The sequence below is a fragment of the Actinia tenebrosa genome, unplaced genomic scaffold, assembly GCF_029948245.1.
Source record: "Actinia tenebrosa isolate PJP-AT-01 unplaced genomic scaffold, QUT_ActTen_1.0 PGA_scaffold2__45_contigs__length_23673736, whole genome shotgun sequence".
Classification (NCBI taxonomy): domain Eukaryota; kingdom Metazoa; phylum Cnidaria; class Anthozoa; order Actiniaria; family Actiniidae; genus Actinia; species Actinia tenebrosa.
Genome location: NW_028292579.1, coordinates 12,875,972 through 12,892,130, shown reverse-complemented (window position 1 = coordinate 12,892,130; position 16,159 = coordinate 12,875,972). Strand labels below are relative to the sequence as shown.

At 37.2% G+C, this 16,159-nt stretch overlaps 1 protein-coding gene across 3 annotated transcripts; it reads right to left on the bottom strand.

Annotated features, from left to right (window-relative positions):
- Positions 1 to 3,706: 3,706 nt before the first annotated feature.
- Positions 3,707 to 15,875, bottom strand: LOC116302486 (neurocalcin homolog). Of its 3 annotated transcripts, none has more exons than XM_031711787.2 (3): positions 15,815 to 15,875; positions 13,264 to 13,523; positions 3,707 to 6,236 (listed from the first exon to the last, which is right to left on the bottom strand). In XM_031711787.2, the coding sequence occupies exons 2-3, from the start codon at positions 13,502 to 13,504 to the stop codon at positions 5,887 to 5,889; spliced, it is 591 nt and encodes a 196-aa protein (XP_031567647.1). In that variant the 5' UTR covers positions 13,505 to 13,523; positions 15,815 to 15,875; the 3' UTR covers positions 3,707 to 5,886. The 3 variants fall into 3 exon arrangements, with proteins under 3 accessions (XP_031567647.1, XP_031567646.1, XP_031567645.1); XM_031711786.2 differs by lacking the exon at positions 15,815 to 15,875 and adding an exon at positions 14,747 to 15,007; XM_031711785.2 differs by lacking the exon at positions 15,815 to 15,875 and having other exon boundaries at positions 13,264 to 13,636.
- Positions 15,876 to 16,159: the final 284 nt, after the last annotated feature.

Genomic DNA, 16,159 nt, shown 5'->3' with positions numbered 1-16,159 from the left:
CCACCCTTTGTACGACCGGGCCCTGATGTATTCATTTGAGATACACAGTCGATATGAAATACTTGCTGAAGCCCGGACATTGGAGAATTTGTATCACTAAATAGATCTAATAAACGTACTTCCCATGTATCATTTCGGTCAAAGCTTCTAAGTAGCAAGGATTCGGGGGTGTATGGGAGGGAGAGTAAACGCAAACGTTGTATCAATAGATACATCTAATGAACGTACTTCCCGTGTACCATTTAGGTCAAAGCTTCTATGCAGCAAGGGTTCGGGGGTAATAGGGGAGAGTATAACAAGGGCTGCAGGGAAGGGGTGTAGAAAAGGGGCTTAGAGTAGGGGTGTAGGGAAGGGGTGTAGGGAAAGGTTGTAGGGAAGGGTGTAGGGAAGGGGTGTATAGTAGGGATGTAGGGAAGGGTTGTAGGGAAGGGTGAATGGAAGGGGTGTAGGGTAGGGGAGTAGGGAAGGGGTGAAATGAAGGAGAGTCGGGAAGGGTGTAGGGAAATGTGTAGGGAAGTGGTGTAGAGTAGGGGTGTAGGGAAGGGGCGTAGGGAAGGGTTGTAGGGAAGGGTATAGGGAAGGGGTGTAGAGTAGGGATGAAGGGAAGGGGTGTAATGAAAGGGTGTAGGGAAGGGTGTAGGAAAGGGTGGTTGCAGGGAACTGGTGTAGGGAAGAGGTGTAGAGTAGGGGTGTAGGAAAGGCGTGTAAAGAAGGGGTGTAGGGAAGGGTTGCAGAGAAGGGGTGTAGAGAAGAGGTGTAGGGAAGGGGTGTAGGGAAGGTTGCAGGGAAAGGGTGTAGGAAGGGGGTGTAGGAACTGGTGTAGGGAAAGGTGTAAGGAAGGGATTAAAATGCTTAGCAATGTACTACTTCGATTCGGCGGCCATCTTGAATCGCAATGCATTATGGTTCACCCAGGACGCAAAACAAAATAAAAGATGCTGAAATGACTCCACGATATTTGAGAAATTTCTTCAGTTGTGGAGCTGTGCATGTATTTTAATTTAACTCTTTTCAAATTGTCTTCTTGTAAACCCTAAATGTTAATCTATACGCCATTATTGTTATTTAGTTATAGTTAGGATATTAGTACACGCGCGCTGATTGGTCGAAAACTGTGCTTTATTAGTGAACGGAGCACAGTGCTGACGCCATCCGCGCAAGCGAGGTTCTGCTAGATCCGGCGACCGTCTTTCTTTTTGCGTAAATAAATTCAATACCGAAATAAAATTAGTAACTACATAATAAAACGAATAAAACAATTTTTTCCGTGCTCCGTTCAGTAATAAAGCACTTAGGAAGCGCCGTAACTCTCGTTCCCAGTCCTCAACTCATTTTTAAAGTGGGCAATGCCTCGTGATTCAAGATGGCCGCGGCATCGTCTTAGTAGTCCATTAGACCCGAAGGCTAAATGGACTATTGACTCGTAGACCATGAGGGCGAGAGGTCTAATTATTTTATTATAAACCTAATAACCGGTGAAATAATAAAAAAAACTTTTGGATTAGGTTGAAAACGCGAGTTAGCTGCCATTGATTTTGTTTCCAAAACCGGCTCTTTTTCGCTAAAAGCAATCTGTCACTTATAGACGACTAGTAGCTCAACCAATCAGAGCGTGGGATTTGTGATAAATCATCAATAGGTTTAGCCAAAGGTCTGTAGATCCCTAATGTCGAGAGGCATGCAAGATTTTAGGGAGTGCGTCATAGATATTGAATTAAAAAAATACAGAAAATGAAAACCAACAGCCTCCCCCGGAACCGATCAGTATAGTACTGCGCGAAGAAGAAAGAGAGAGAAAACAATACTCACTCTTTACATGACTTCTTAGGTTGATGGTGCAATGAATTAGCTCGTTGGACTAACTCTAAATAAAAAAATAATTTTTTAATTTGATGAATGGAATGGATTGATTTGAAAAACTTATTTCAAGGGGTTTGCTTTTTTGTCATATCTTAAAAGCATTTTCGTATTAGGGTAAAACCACCTTCCGTATACATTTATGGTACTTTGTACAGTCTGCGCATGTCTGTCTTTTAGTCAAGGTTTCACGACACCTCCCACACGGACTAAGGAAACCATAGGAGCTTACAAACTAGATAGACATACCAAACATTGCTAATCATAGCAAGGGGTAATCTTACATGGTCTAGAGACCGGGGGAGGGGGGGTACTCTTGTCCGTTTAGGGTAGGGATGTGCCGCTGAGCCCACTGAACCCTGACCCTGCTCTAGAGTAAAGTCGCTGAAATTCATACCCTGTTCCAGAGCAAAATCGCTGAAAATCATTACCTGTTCCAGAGAGGAGAGAGCGTGATTTCATATACCCTGTCCCAGAGCGAGCGCGATTCAATATACCCTGTTCCAGAGTATAATCGCTGAAAACCATACCCTGTTTGGCGGCACGTACCCGTATAGCAGATATAGGGCAGTACCCCCCCCCCCTCCCCGGGTCTTGGGCCCGACTTACCCTCGGCTGAGCTCCTTGATTAATCACTGGATAGCAATGTCGAGGCCGAGATCTATATCCTCCTTTGCAGACGTTATTTGTGTCTCCCCCCCCCCCCCCCCTGGTGGGGAGGGATAAGAGACAACACAAATAATGTCTGCAAAGGAGGCTACGAAATCTACGGCATAGCCGTAAATAATTCGTGCCACCATACTGCGAATTTGCTTTAGGTCTTGATTACGGACACCAACGGTCACCAACTGAATATAGTTTAAGTATTAGATACGAGCAGAACTAATGCCTCGTCCACACTAATGTCATTTCGCTTCGTTTTTGTCGAATACTTCGACTACATGTTGTTGCCTAGAATACATACATCAAGTACTTTTCTGTTTTTCTGATATCTTGTACCATGTGCTATACGGTCCCTTTAAGGTTTACTACACTGTTTTTATAACAACCCACTGTATAGAGGTTTTTTCACGGCAGTTATGTTTGTGTTCAGGAGTAATGCAATATTTTTGTGACAATTTCCCAAAGGAGAAAATTTCCTTTGTTTTGCCCTCAAACATGGCTGCTATGACGTCATATGAAACACTTCTAGATACAGAAATGCAGGGGTTTCTTATCGACTATGTTTTCAGCGTCGATATTTCATTTATCTTCATTTACCAGAACCTCCGACAAACTAACAAGGGAACAGAAGAAGACGAAACAAGATACTGACTATTATTGTAAACGAAGAACGGTGCTTCGAAAAAGTTGCAAAATGACGGGACTTTTTTGCGCCAATCAAGTTCAATTTCCCACCAAAACCTTCAATACATCCCAGTATTTTACTGAACCAAGTGTTCATTGGTCATTTCGTGATTGACAAAGAACAAAATTTGAATTTCATTCCGCCAACGCGATGGCCGCGCGGTCGAACTCCGTACATTCCTTCATATGCATCTCATCAACTTCAAGGTCAAAATGACAGGACTTTTTAAAATTATTTCACAGTTATTTAGCATTTCTAGATAGCAAAATAACTAAATGATTGGAATCTGATTGTAATGAAGTAAGTCATAACATCACAAAAATTAAAAGTTGATCGAAAATCTTTTTTCATTTTGCTATGATTTAGGGGTAAAATGGGGAGGCCTGGGACAGAGTTTCAAAAATTAGAAGCAAATGTCCCGAATATTTTGTCATGACACAGCTTTTGTATTTTGGATTAAAATTATCTAATCTCTGTCGGTAGCCGACGTGAATTCTAATCTATTCTATCCAATATTTTATTGTATCCAGTTAAGATTTTCAACTTTTTTTACATCATTTTTTTACATCAGTTCTTTATTGCATTACTCTTCTTCGCGCGTAATGTTTGCTTACATTCAGCATTAACAACATTAAAAAAAAGCAATTTCCTTGCGAAAGATCAAACTTTGATTCCCTGGTTCGACATGCTGCCGCTGGGAAGGTTCACTGACAAAAGCTTTTACTTCACTTGGTTTCTCAGTATTTTCTCTATTTATATTGCTATAATCTTTGTTATGTATGGTAATTATTTAACTACCGTCTAATGAAAGAGGAGTTTCCCATATCCTCATACAACAAGAAAGTGCCTGCCAATTCTTTCTGTCCTATTTACAATTTAAGGCGGCCTGAGTCTAAATACCTCTTCGCGAAAAATTCCATTTGGGAGACAATTTAAACTCTCGACCCTTTGCCTTTTGGACATCCAATAATTTTTTTTATACCAATGTTTTGTGCCATCCAACATTATGATTACGTCTATTCTACAAACTTTTTCTCAAGGTCGAGACGCACGCACCTTAATCACATCCAGTGTTCCAAATATGTCCAATTCTATGAGTGTATTTTGTTCCTTTTTTACAGAGGAAACAATTACTTTTCTATTTTTATTGTAAAATCTTCTAATATTGTTTTGGACCTAATTCCGGAAGTCCCATTCTGGATTGAGTCGTTCATGGCTTTCCGTGGTCTGTTCAGATTCTTGGTTTTGAATAAGGTGAGCGGGCACCTTGAGAAACAGTCTGAATTATAGCAGAATTGTATAGCTATTGTATCCGCATTATTACACTTCTATATTTTATGGTAAAAAATGACATTGAAATTGTCTTATGGATCATCAGGAATATCCTATATTTCTTAAATCAATTAGTAACTCGTAATTAATAGAATGTCATATCTGAGCCTAGAAACACACAAGCACTGCAGATTAACGTCATTTATCCCCAGTTGCTGGACCAAGCCAAACTAATCTTCTTAATCACCCGCGCGCCGGCTAACTTCAAACAGGTTTAATTATTTAATCTCCGCAGTAATAATCTTAGAAGCCTGGTGGGAATGGATTAAAACTGAGATAATCTATCGTAAATTTGAAGCGCGAGAGATTTGTCAAGTGAAGAGATAAGTGTTCAGTCTGATATCACGTGATGGTTTGGATCTGCAGCCGCGCGCGCCATTAGACTAAATATCAAATATTATAGAATTCACGAGAAAGATCATGATTCGTTAGTAGCATATGATCCTCGGACTAATACAAGACTGACCGTCAGTACTTTGATTTCAAATCAGTAAGGGGCTCTGCAATAGAAGGGATACGCACTATGCATTTTAATAAATAAAGTGCTGCACGTATACGAGTGACGTTTCTTACATTATGGTCTTTGTCTTTCTACCTTCTTTAGTTTTCGTTGTCGACGTCTAAACCCAAACAGTCATTCCCCCCGATGCTTGCAATGTACTTTACAGAATACTTCCTTGCTCATTACTTTATCATTCTTCTTTTTTTCTTCTCTTTTTGATTTGTTCTCATTGTTTGTCCTCGAGTTACTCAGCTCCTGCTCAGCTTTTTCAAGACCCTTGATTTACAACCAGGATTTATTTTTCCCATTTCTTTCTTTCTGTTGGTTCTTGCAGTTCCACAGAAAAGATAAATTCACACCATTCCTAAGAATATCACTGCACAGAAGTTTGTCTGTCCTGTCCGTGGAACTGCCTTGAGTCCTTGCTTTGAAAACTTTACTTCTCCAATTATTCATTTAACACCAACACTCATCTGTCTTTTCAGTAGAAGATAATTAGCTCCAACGGTATTTTGAATTTGGTTCAAACTGCTAGTTCCTGTGCCGACTACGAGCTACTGCAGTGTTAGACCAGCGGCTATGCGCTTGATACGTCATTATCCAGGATGTGTTGTCATGTGCAAGACTCATTTCTTGTAAGCAAAAAAACTGATGCTGTTGGTGCTCGATGGCTATAGGATTGTATGAATGTTCAACATTAACACTGTCCTTTACTGGTGATGTTTGGATTTGATCTTGTTTTTTGTTAAACATATCTTAAGGGAACGGCATATACAAACATAGCTATTTTCTAAAAGAATTGAATGTTGCACTTCAAAATCTATCAAAAATTCAAAAACGACGAGAATCAAAATTGTTCAGCCTGATTTTCAAGTATTAAAGCCAAGGTTTTATCCTTTTTTGCTCCCTCTAGGAATTCTTCCAGAGAGAGCAGTCCGTCCCGATTCGTATCAAAGGTTCGAAAGACTTTGAGAGTACGTTCTTCTGGGGTGAGTTCGTCCCACTGAGAGACAAGGCTTGGGTTTGTGTTGGGGTTGTCGCCTGCAGATTTATAAAGAGCATCAACTATCCGGTACATTTCCTGTTTAGTGATAAAACCATCTCCATTGATGTCGTATATGCTAAAGGCCCATCGAAGCTTTTGTTCCATTGTCCCGCGCGTGGAAACGTATAAAGAGCACATGAATTCCCTGAAGTCTGCGGATAACAAGCATGGAAGAATAAAGTTAGTAAGTTAGAAACGAAAAGGAAGAGAAGAATCATATCCTAGTGGGAATGAATAAAGAGGGGAGAGAAACGAAAGGCAGGGGAAAATAGAAGAAATGGCTTCTTTGGCATAAATAATAAGATCCATTTTGGTTCCTCAATTACAGATTTAGCTTAGTCCCCTCCAAATATCGACAGGTCACAATCTAGGTTATATTTTGGTGAACCAGGTTTTGGCATAATGGGTCGTAATATATATCATGGTTGTCAGTGAGATACTCAGCTCATTGCTAAGCCACACGCTGCTAAAAGGCCTTATTTAATAAGATTGGGTAAAAACCAAGAACAACATAAGATAAGGCAGTTTAAATAATGATCACCTCCAAACAACAGGTAGCCTGCGTAGCGGCCCTCCCCTCCCCATTTGGGCCGCTACGCAGGCTAAACAACAGGAGGCGTAATTTACTTCACGCGGCAGTATATATATATATATTTAGCATATACCAACTTGTGTACTTCCTAAGAACGCGCGCGCTCATTGGTTAATTGGAGTTGAATATTGTACGATATTCACCTCTGAATCTCGGAATATTGAGTCGGCAACAAAATGGCATCTGCTGGCAATCATTTTGCTACAATTTCCGATGAGGAAATTGAAAAAATGAAAGCAAATGCCATTCCTATCAATACTAAAAAGGCAACGAAGTATGGCCTAAACGTTTTGCTAAAAGTTTTGCTAAAAGTTTTGCGTGAATTTGTCACACAAACTAAAAGTTTCTGTTTGTTTGTTTTTATTTAATTATTGTATATAAAAATAAGTTACTCTGTACACAATTTAGTATATGCTAAAACAATTATTCGCCTCAGGCTCAGTGAATATGGAGAATATTTACCTCACCGCTCGAAGACTCGCGTCTCGGTAAATATTCCCCGATATTCACTTCGCCTTCGGCGAATAATTGCTAAATATACAGTGATATGCAGAAATTCTGGTAACCTTGATAACACGGCTCCATATAGACTTCTTCAGTGTATATCTTATCAAAGCAGTGTTGCGTATTTTAATTCTAAACCTTACTTTGTGAACAAGTTCAATATACACAACCTTACCAGATCGTTCGAGATGTTTCAAGTTCAGTGTAAGAGATAAAACCTGATCTTGAATGCATAGAAAATTGGATCTCACTCAAACACATTCATTATTCATCGAGGTAAAAACCCTTTCAGACAAAGCAATTGCCCATTTTATTCCATAGTCATAATTATATCGAAAGGTGGAATATGAAATAGTGTTTGAACATGCAGACGTTTTTGAATAAAAAGAAAAGGGGAAAGAATGTTACTGTGAGCACGAAATTTATATCTCGATCAGTGATAACATCTTGAGCATTACTCAGTATTTTAGTTATTCTTAGTTTTCTTGTTTATATTTCGGTGCTATTCCTATCTGCATGTTTTTCTTATCCTTCTAGCATAACCATCATTATCATTTAGTCTCGTCATCATTTCCGTACCTAATTATCTTCATCAACATCCCTACCACATACTGTATTTTCAGTGTTAATCAACAGTGATCACTATACCACATACTGTATTTTCTATATCACCAAGCGCAGTTCATTTCCACGAAGAAAACAAAATTTACTTCCATAGTCACTCAGTCGAAATGAATACAGAACTGACGAACCTTAATAATCAAACAGCAAGAGTTTTTGAGTATGGCTTCTTCTATGTATAAAATCAGTATATAAAATGTTAACCAGCATTTATATATATTTTTTGTAAGATATCTCAAATTTGCAGTCAGGATTCATATCATTCATATGGTCATTTTTACTGCTGAAGGCCATTGGTAAATGGTTGAAACGTCTGACTAGCAATAGAAACATGAAAAACTATTCGGATAATTATATATACACTCGATTGCAGAAGTTGCCTAGTTTACATTTATACATTTATACAAATATCTAATGAGATGCATAATGCAAAATAACCATTTTCAACGCTTAAAACCAACTGATTTATAATCTGTACGATCTAATAGACAAGAAAAAATATTTTGACAGTCATTGAATGAAACAAACAATAAATAAAGCGAGTTTTCTGTTTTGAATATCATTAAATATACTGAATAGATTAGATATATGTATAAATGTATACTACAACGTTTCTGCAATCGAGTGTATATTGTATTGTTGATCATTATGAGCTCATATTTCTCACAAGGTTTAATTGTAAGTGTGCGATCGTTGCCATGGAAGCACATTAGAAGAAAGCCGATCCTGGAAGTAGAGCATGGGCAATAATGACGATAAAATGTCTAGTTAAACAAAGACCATCGAAAAAAAACTTTTTAAGATTTTAGTAAAAGAAGAAGAAGAAGAAAGAAAGAAAGAATAAATAAATAAACAAACAAACAAACAAACAAACAAACAAAAAAAAATCAAAAAAACGAAAAAACAAACATAAACAAAACAAAAACAAAAACAAAAAACAAAGCAAAACACACAAACAAACGAAAAAAAACACACAAAAACAAAACAAACAAACAAAAACATAAAAACGCTGACGAACTTTTAGAATAAAACCTCTATCACTTGTAAGCCATTCTTCGTTTATAACAGATATTTCTTGATTGGGTGTAAGGTTTTTCGTTTTAGCCACATGCATGCCATTCCCTAGAGTACTATTAGTCTTTCTCTACCAGAATCATATAAAATAAATTGAAGTATGTATTGACGTGTATCGTATCTTGGTTTGTCCTTAGAGCTTTCTATAATAGCGTATTGTTTCTTTCTTAAGTCAATCCCTTGAGTTCTATTTTTTCTTTCTTAGAAACTCTTTCGGATATCAGAATATGGATGTTATTTTAAAGACTCCAAAAAGACTCTGCTATAGAGTCCTTGCATCAGCAAGTGCCACGCCCATATATACAGCTCTTGCTGCTTGTGCTTAGATGGCATAATAATAGGATCCGTTTGCTCTCGGGAATTCAATTTTTTATAAAGTTTTATATACACATATATCTATGTATATTTCTCTTGCTTTAGTTTACGAATTTGACTATATTAGAGAATGGAAAATTGAAGAAATAGAAAACGCGCGCGCGTGCTGGGCGGAGTCATAAAGCACTCTGCTACGCGTCGTACTTCTCCTAACACTTCTCTCGTGTTCTGCCAACCCCCAAGTGCTTTATAACGGCACACAGCACAGCAAGCAAGTTTTTAATTTCTTTTATGAAATATAAATTACAATAATAGATAGGAACGACGCAACGGAAAGTGCGCGCGCGTGCAATGTGCTCTCATAAAGCACGCGCTCCAAGCCAATCAGAACGCGACATTCATAACAGTTATTTCATAATGCATTTAAGTGTTATTATTATTATTATTATTATTATCATTATTATTATTATTATTGTTGTTGTTATTATTATTACTATTGTTGTTGTTGTTGTTATCATCATTATTATTACTATCATTATTATTATCCCATGGCGCTTGATTCGTATGCATTCTATTAGTTACAGTAACCTCTTTGATCCAGACAAACTGTAGTTATGATCTCGCCTACTAGACCACTGATCGCTTTACAGGCAAGATCTGTCTCATTAAGGAAGCAATTCGATGCTAAAGTCAATTTTGTTGGAGATGGAAAGTAAAAAACACCGACTGTCAATTTCCGGTCTTTGGCAAAGCCGAACGAATCTATTTTGTTTTTAAAGAATCGCCGAATCAAAAAAGTTGCTTTATAAGTTGGTCTAATCTATTCTCACAAGTGCGTCAAACAAAAGCCTAAATTTTGATTAATGGAAAGTAAAGCAATTAACGAAAAGCATAATGTATCTGTATTTTCCCGACATTTTATTAAACAGCTGTTTTAGTCCTAATTCTACTAAGTATAACGTTCATTGTGCTCCACTTTTTTGTTCCACAGTTTTTGCCGTACCTCAATCAAGCTACAACTAGTAACAGAATTAGTAATAAGTTTGATGATGTGTTTGACGACTACCGGCTGATGTGGTCTTCTGTGGACTTTCACAACGAGGACTATGTTCTTAAGCCTTTGATTATATTGTTTATTTTTCCTTGACCCGTGAAAATTGAAAGAAGAATGATTTATTTATTCATGAAATGTTTATCAGTTGTTACAACTCGTTTACATTTAAAGTGGTGGAGACAACGTCTTGCGGGCATTTAAAGCTTTTGGTTTGATAAAGTAATACAAAAAGAAAGAAAGAAAGAAAGAAAGAAAGAAAGAAAGAAAGAAAGAAAGAAAGAAAAAAAAGAAAAAAGCAGAAACGTTATGTTATATACAGATCAGGTCAAATAACCGGCCATGCATTCGAAAACCTTGAGAAAATTGTTTTAATCTATTGGCGTTTGTAGTTCTTAATTGACTACTTGATTAATCCTTTGATTATTCCAGTGATGTTCAACACTTTTCTAACTTCCCACCTGAATGTGCACACTTGATCACCCCCTCCCCCCTCTCCCTCCCCCTCTCCCTCCCCCTCCCCCTCCCCCCCTTCCCCCTCCCTATCTCAGATATCTCCCATACTCTATTATCTACTGCTTTGTTACTTGCATAGAACTACCCCACTTCTTTGCAACAGATTTTGCCGTCTCATCTCTAAACGTCTTGGACCAACTTTCAATAGCTCATGATGTCAACTAACCTTGTAACAGTATTAGGATCAGTTGATATTTGTGGTTTGTAATGATCCCGTTGGAATTACTAAGTATTGCAATAGGATGACAAGCCTAGTATCACACTGTTTATGAATACATTATATATTATAATTATATAACATATTTTTGGAAAGCCTTGAAATAAAATGATTTTGTTTTACGTTTATCGTTTCTCCAATTATATTCTAAAGATTCCGGCGAGTACCGTTTAATTTCCAGAAACTCTCACTTACACTCAACAAGGTAAACAAAACGGAGCCAAACGCGAGAGATTTTCCTGTCAGAGCTGGTATGTGGTTCGATAACAGGTTGACATTATTAACTAGTGCAAAGCTTGAGGCTTTAGTGACTATGGTAATATTAAAAGTAATGTACTGGTGGAATATTTGACCACTTTTCTTACTTTCGAGAATAGGATAAGGTCGAGATTACCTTTTGTAAAAGGAAAAAAAGAACTTAATAATTTTAAAAGAAGAAGAAATCAGACGAAATAGAAAAGTATAGGTAGAGGAAAAGAGATTTTGGTTGGTTGTTCTCCAAAACACATACAATTTTCATGAGGTTTGACAAAATCAAATGCTAAATAGTAATAAGATGTCCAAAAAATGTTGTTTAACAATTTTGTTGAAGTAATGAATCATCAAAGGCAACTGTACGAAGGCGATGGGAAGGTATTGTTTAGCACACGTAGAGACTTTTCTCATTCATTGCCAATAGCAGGGGTCGATGGCTTGTAATTAAGCTTCGACCAGATGGCTCTTCAGGTCTCCTCTCTGCAGAAATCCTTGCAATGATTACAATAAACTTTTTTCAGGAGAGTTTATCACGGTTTCACCCGAATGAATGTCAAACCATTGATATTGGTCTTGATATTCAGCTGAGTAAAGCTTAAAAGGCACTATACTGAACAAGTGCTTACCCGTGATGGCGTTAAAGCATGATATTTTACTGAATACAGAAAATTTTAAGCTTAAAGCTTAAAGCTGAATAATTCGTATCTGCTTAGTAATATCAATAAAACATGACCAAAGTAACGACTAAAGATTAGAACTCATGAACCGTGAGGTATAGCCCTTTTGTTTTGGTTTCGTTACATATGTACATATATATGATTTTTTTCGCGCCAAAAATAAAACCCCAAAACAGTCAGTATCCAAGATCTCCCAAGACTAGTTATTTAAGCGAGACATATATACGCATTTACTAGAGCATTAACTCGGCCAATTCTGCTACCGGTCGTAAAACCGTGAGTCATATTGAATGAAAAAACAAGCATAAGCAAAGTAATTACCATTCGAAAGAAATATTCATAAAAATATTGATTATGCTTGGCTTTTGTTCCGATCTTTTTTATCAGTTGGATTGGAAAACCAGCAGACGCGATCGATTCTCAATGATCTAGGTTGTTATGCCTGATAAAACTGTTTCAGGTTGTTATTTTTTAATTCGAGATATCACAAAGTTAAAGTTAAAAGCGAAAGAGATAAACAGTTCTGCTTAGTGAAGTTTTTATCTGCGTATTTTTATTTTTCCTGATATGTTTTCCTCTGGTTTGACTCGTTTTGTCAAATTATGTCAGCTCCATGCAGATGTAAACAGCACTGCTTGGATCATCTTTTGAGGAAAGTCGGCGTCGCGGGTTTTTAGGATGTTTAACCTCGTCGATATTCGCTTTTCTACTCCAAGAATCAAACAGACACTAAAATGATCTCTATAAAGGAGCATTTCCACTACAATTTGAGAGCGTTTCTAAATAATTCATACATTTGAACAAGATTTCCCATCTCCTGTACTGATCAATGACAATGGAGACTGTCGTTGTAATATCTCTTCCCAAAAGAAACGAGAATGTCCAAGTGTATGAAATATATCTTAACGCTTTTGTATTCAAGCACGAATATATATATATATATATTTGTAGTGTATCTAAGATTGATTATGTGATATTTTTAGTCAAAAGGTTTCGGATGAATTGTCTCTGAAAAATTAGAATGAATTATAGGAGCTAGTATGAAAGAAAACAAGCTTTATCGAGAGACAAGCCGGAAGAAAAAGATCCTGAAAAATTCCCCGTAGACGATTTGGTTTTTACCCACTTTAATATATAAAGCAACTCGGAAAAATATAACTTTGAATTTAGTTATGGAAATGTACAACGTATCAGACAGTTTTATTGGCTGGTAAGAACCCAGCGAATTCTGAATTATTGCATCTGGCCATCTCGCTTGTCAAATGTGCTTTTCTTGGGTTTAACTTCCGTTAAGCATCTATACTGGCCGACTTGCGTACATATTATGTATCTACACTGAGCTGGCCACTCAACTTACCTATTTTTCCATCCTGATTTACGTCGAATCGTCGAAAAACACAGGCGGCTAGCTTGGTCGCATCGCCTTGGCGAAACACTTTCTTGTACATTTCGATAAACTGTTCCTTAGTAAGGTAGCCACTCGGGCAGTCTTTGAGAAAACCTTTGTACCAGGATTTCAGTTCCTTCTCGTCAAAATTAGTGCGTCTCATAAGATCGTTAAGCAGCTGAGGATCCAGCTTACTCTGCTTTTTCCCCATAACGACTCAACTTCTCACGCTAAACAATAAAAAGTAAAACTGTATTCAGTGGCCACAAATTCCCCAGCAATTTCTCAATGTCTCTCCGTATTTCAGATATCAAAATCAAATGTATTCTGGTAAAATTTAACTCGGCTCTTAGTGTGAGCAATCAGCCGTCTTAAAGTCGCTCGATCACTTGTGTTATTCAACCAGATACTCCACATCACCTGTCCATAGTAACTATGGTACCAAAGATTGCCCCTCGGTCCCCTACTGGGGATTAAAGTAAGTTTGATTACGTCGAGTGCAAAAAGCTTCATTTTGCATATATTAGTAGGATTGTAGCGGTATATTTACAAAACATGTTCACAGCTTCAGGCTTTTTTAGATTTGTGGCCAAATGCTCGTTTGACTTTTTAAAACCGGGGAAAAAGATCCAGATATATATTTGAATGGATTCCAAAACTTCGCTTTTCGTTTTTTATAGTTCTTTACATTCTGTGGTATTTGTGGTGTGGCAATGGATTGTTAATTTCCAAGGCGTCAAGAAACAACTTTATGCAATGACCAATGGACGTTCTGAGGTAAAGCGAATATAGAATCCTTGATTTGCCACTGCATTAAGTACCTCACCAGAACAAAACGCAATAAAAATTTTGTCGGTTATGAGTTTGGAAAAAAAAGCTCCATTATCACTCAAAGCAAGAAGAATAATCTCCAATTAATCTGTTTTTAATATCTCGGCCAGCCAATCAGGATCCCGAAAACATGTCACCTAATGATTTTAAAAGAGAACTGAGTGTTTTTATCTGCAAGCCATCCATTCATTTCACCAGTTTTTATCAATCGCTTTAGCACTCCAATAATAAAGAACCGATGACGTCAACCACAGTTTTTTTACACTAGTGAACTTCAACCAGTATAACACTATGCTAAATATAGCTTGCATTCAAAGGTTTTTTTGATTAAAATACATATATTCTCTTTTTCTAAAAAAAATAAAACATCAGTGATAAAAATCGCATCCAAAAAACACTGAAATCTTATCGCTTGGGTGTACAATGTATAGAGCATTTTAAATAGAGAACGTCAGTAGAATGAACAAATATCTCTCTCTTACTCCCTGGATTCACACAAGAATTATCGAACACCTATTCTATTTGTAAAATTGCCAGTTGCATGGCTCTATTGATGATTGGCGCTTTGTATACAGTATTATAATTTCTCCTCAGATAATCAGAAAACGAAAATAACCGTTACCTTATCTTCAAAAGAACTGATTGTTTTTCAGGTACAGTGCTGCAGAATTCCTTGGCTTTAGTAGGCAAATCCTTTGTACAAGTCCTTATATATGCTCTCAGTATATTTACCCACACGAAGTAGGATTGTCTAGGACTAAATTCAATTATCAAAATGATCAATAGGTCTCATTGTTCTACAGCTGCTCGGTAAATACGTCAAAGACCAGTGGAATAAACCAATTGTAATGGACCCTTATTCATCTATCAGCCGCCGTCTTCAGTTGCGCACATGACCAAAACCGAATAATTCATGTTTGTATTTTGGCGGCTTTTCCTTTAGTGTCAGTGTTCATTCGTGGTCTGAAGCATTAACTATCAAAATTAAATTATGTATAATTCGGAAAATCATCATCATAATTATTATCATGATAATGGTTCAGCCGAGCACGCCTCGCAAAAGTGTTAATCACGTCCACGATCTTATGCATTCCTAATGAGGGATTTCCTCGCAAGGCTTTATCGAGCCGATATTCGATAACTGTACTACTATTAAGTTCTTTCTCGGAAAAGCCGGGTTGTCGATTCGTCGGCAATGAATACTAACAGGAATGCTTATGTGATAAATTAAAATACTTTTCTAGTTCAGACATCCTGAGCTGAATTAATAGTCTGAATAAGAGGGGAAAACTAATGAAGAAGGAATACATTGAAAGACAAAACTGAAACTGGAAAGGGCTGAATTGTAAGAAGTTAAGAAGATTAGAATTGAAAAAAGTAAATCCTTTGAAAATGAATGAAGGAATGATTTTTGAAATTAAATTCATGAGACCTTTTATTTCGCAGTTCCCATTTTTTCACACTTCTTGGTAATAAATGGCTTATTATGCATCAAAAAACTGCCCTGTAAAAGCCGACGAAGCAGCGTGAAGTCGCAGTACAGTTATGCCTATTTTCCGTATGCATATCTCGTCCCATACATTTTTCCTCTCACTCTTTCTCTTTTTCATCTCTACTTTCTTTTTTCTCTTCTCTACCTTCTTCAAATAAAAATGGTTCAAAATCAGCATTTGCAGTCTTAAGACCATACCTTTTTTTCCCTCAATCAACTTGGCAGTAGCTTCCGTCTCTGACATCCAAGTGCCTTTAAGTCTGTCTCTAGCAACTTGCAGACTTGCTTTTATGGTTGCCATAACGACAAATGAAGTCACAATATTTACAGAGGAAAGTGGGGTAAGCGTTTGGTTGGTTGATTTAAATAAGATTGTCTCCTATCGCATCATTAAAAATACATGTTCTCTCACAGGATTACACTCAGATCGACCGAGATAACAAACTCCGTTTATTCTAAAAAAAAGAAAAAAAGAATTGTATAAAGAATTGCATGGAAAAAAACCCGATAAAGCTGCCTATGTCGAAGTAGATGTGAAGGTAA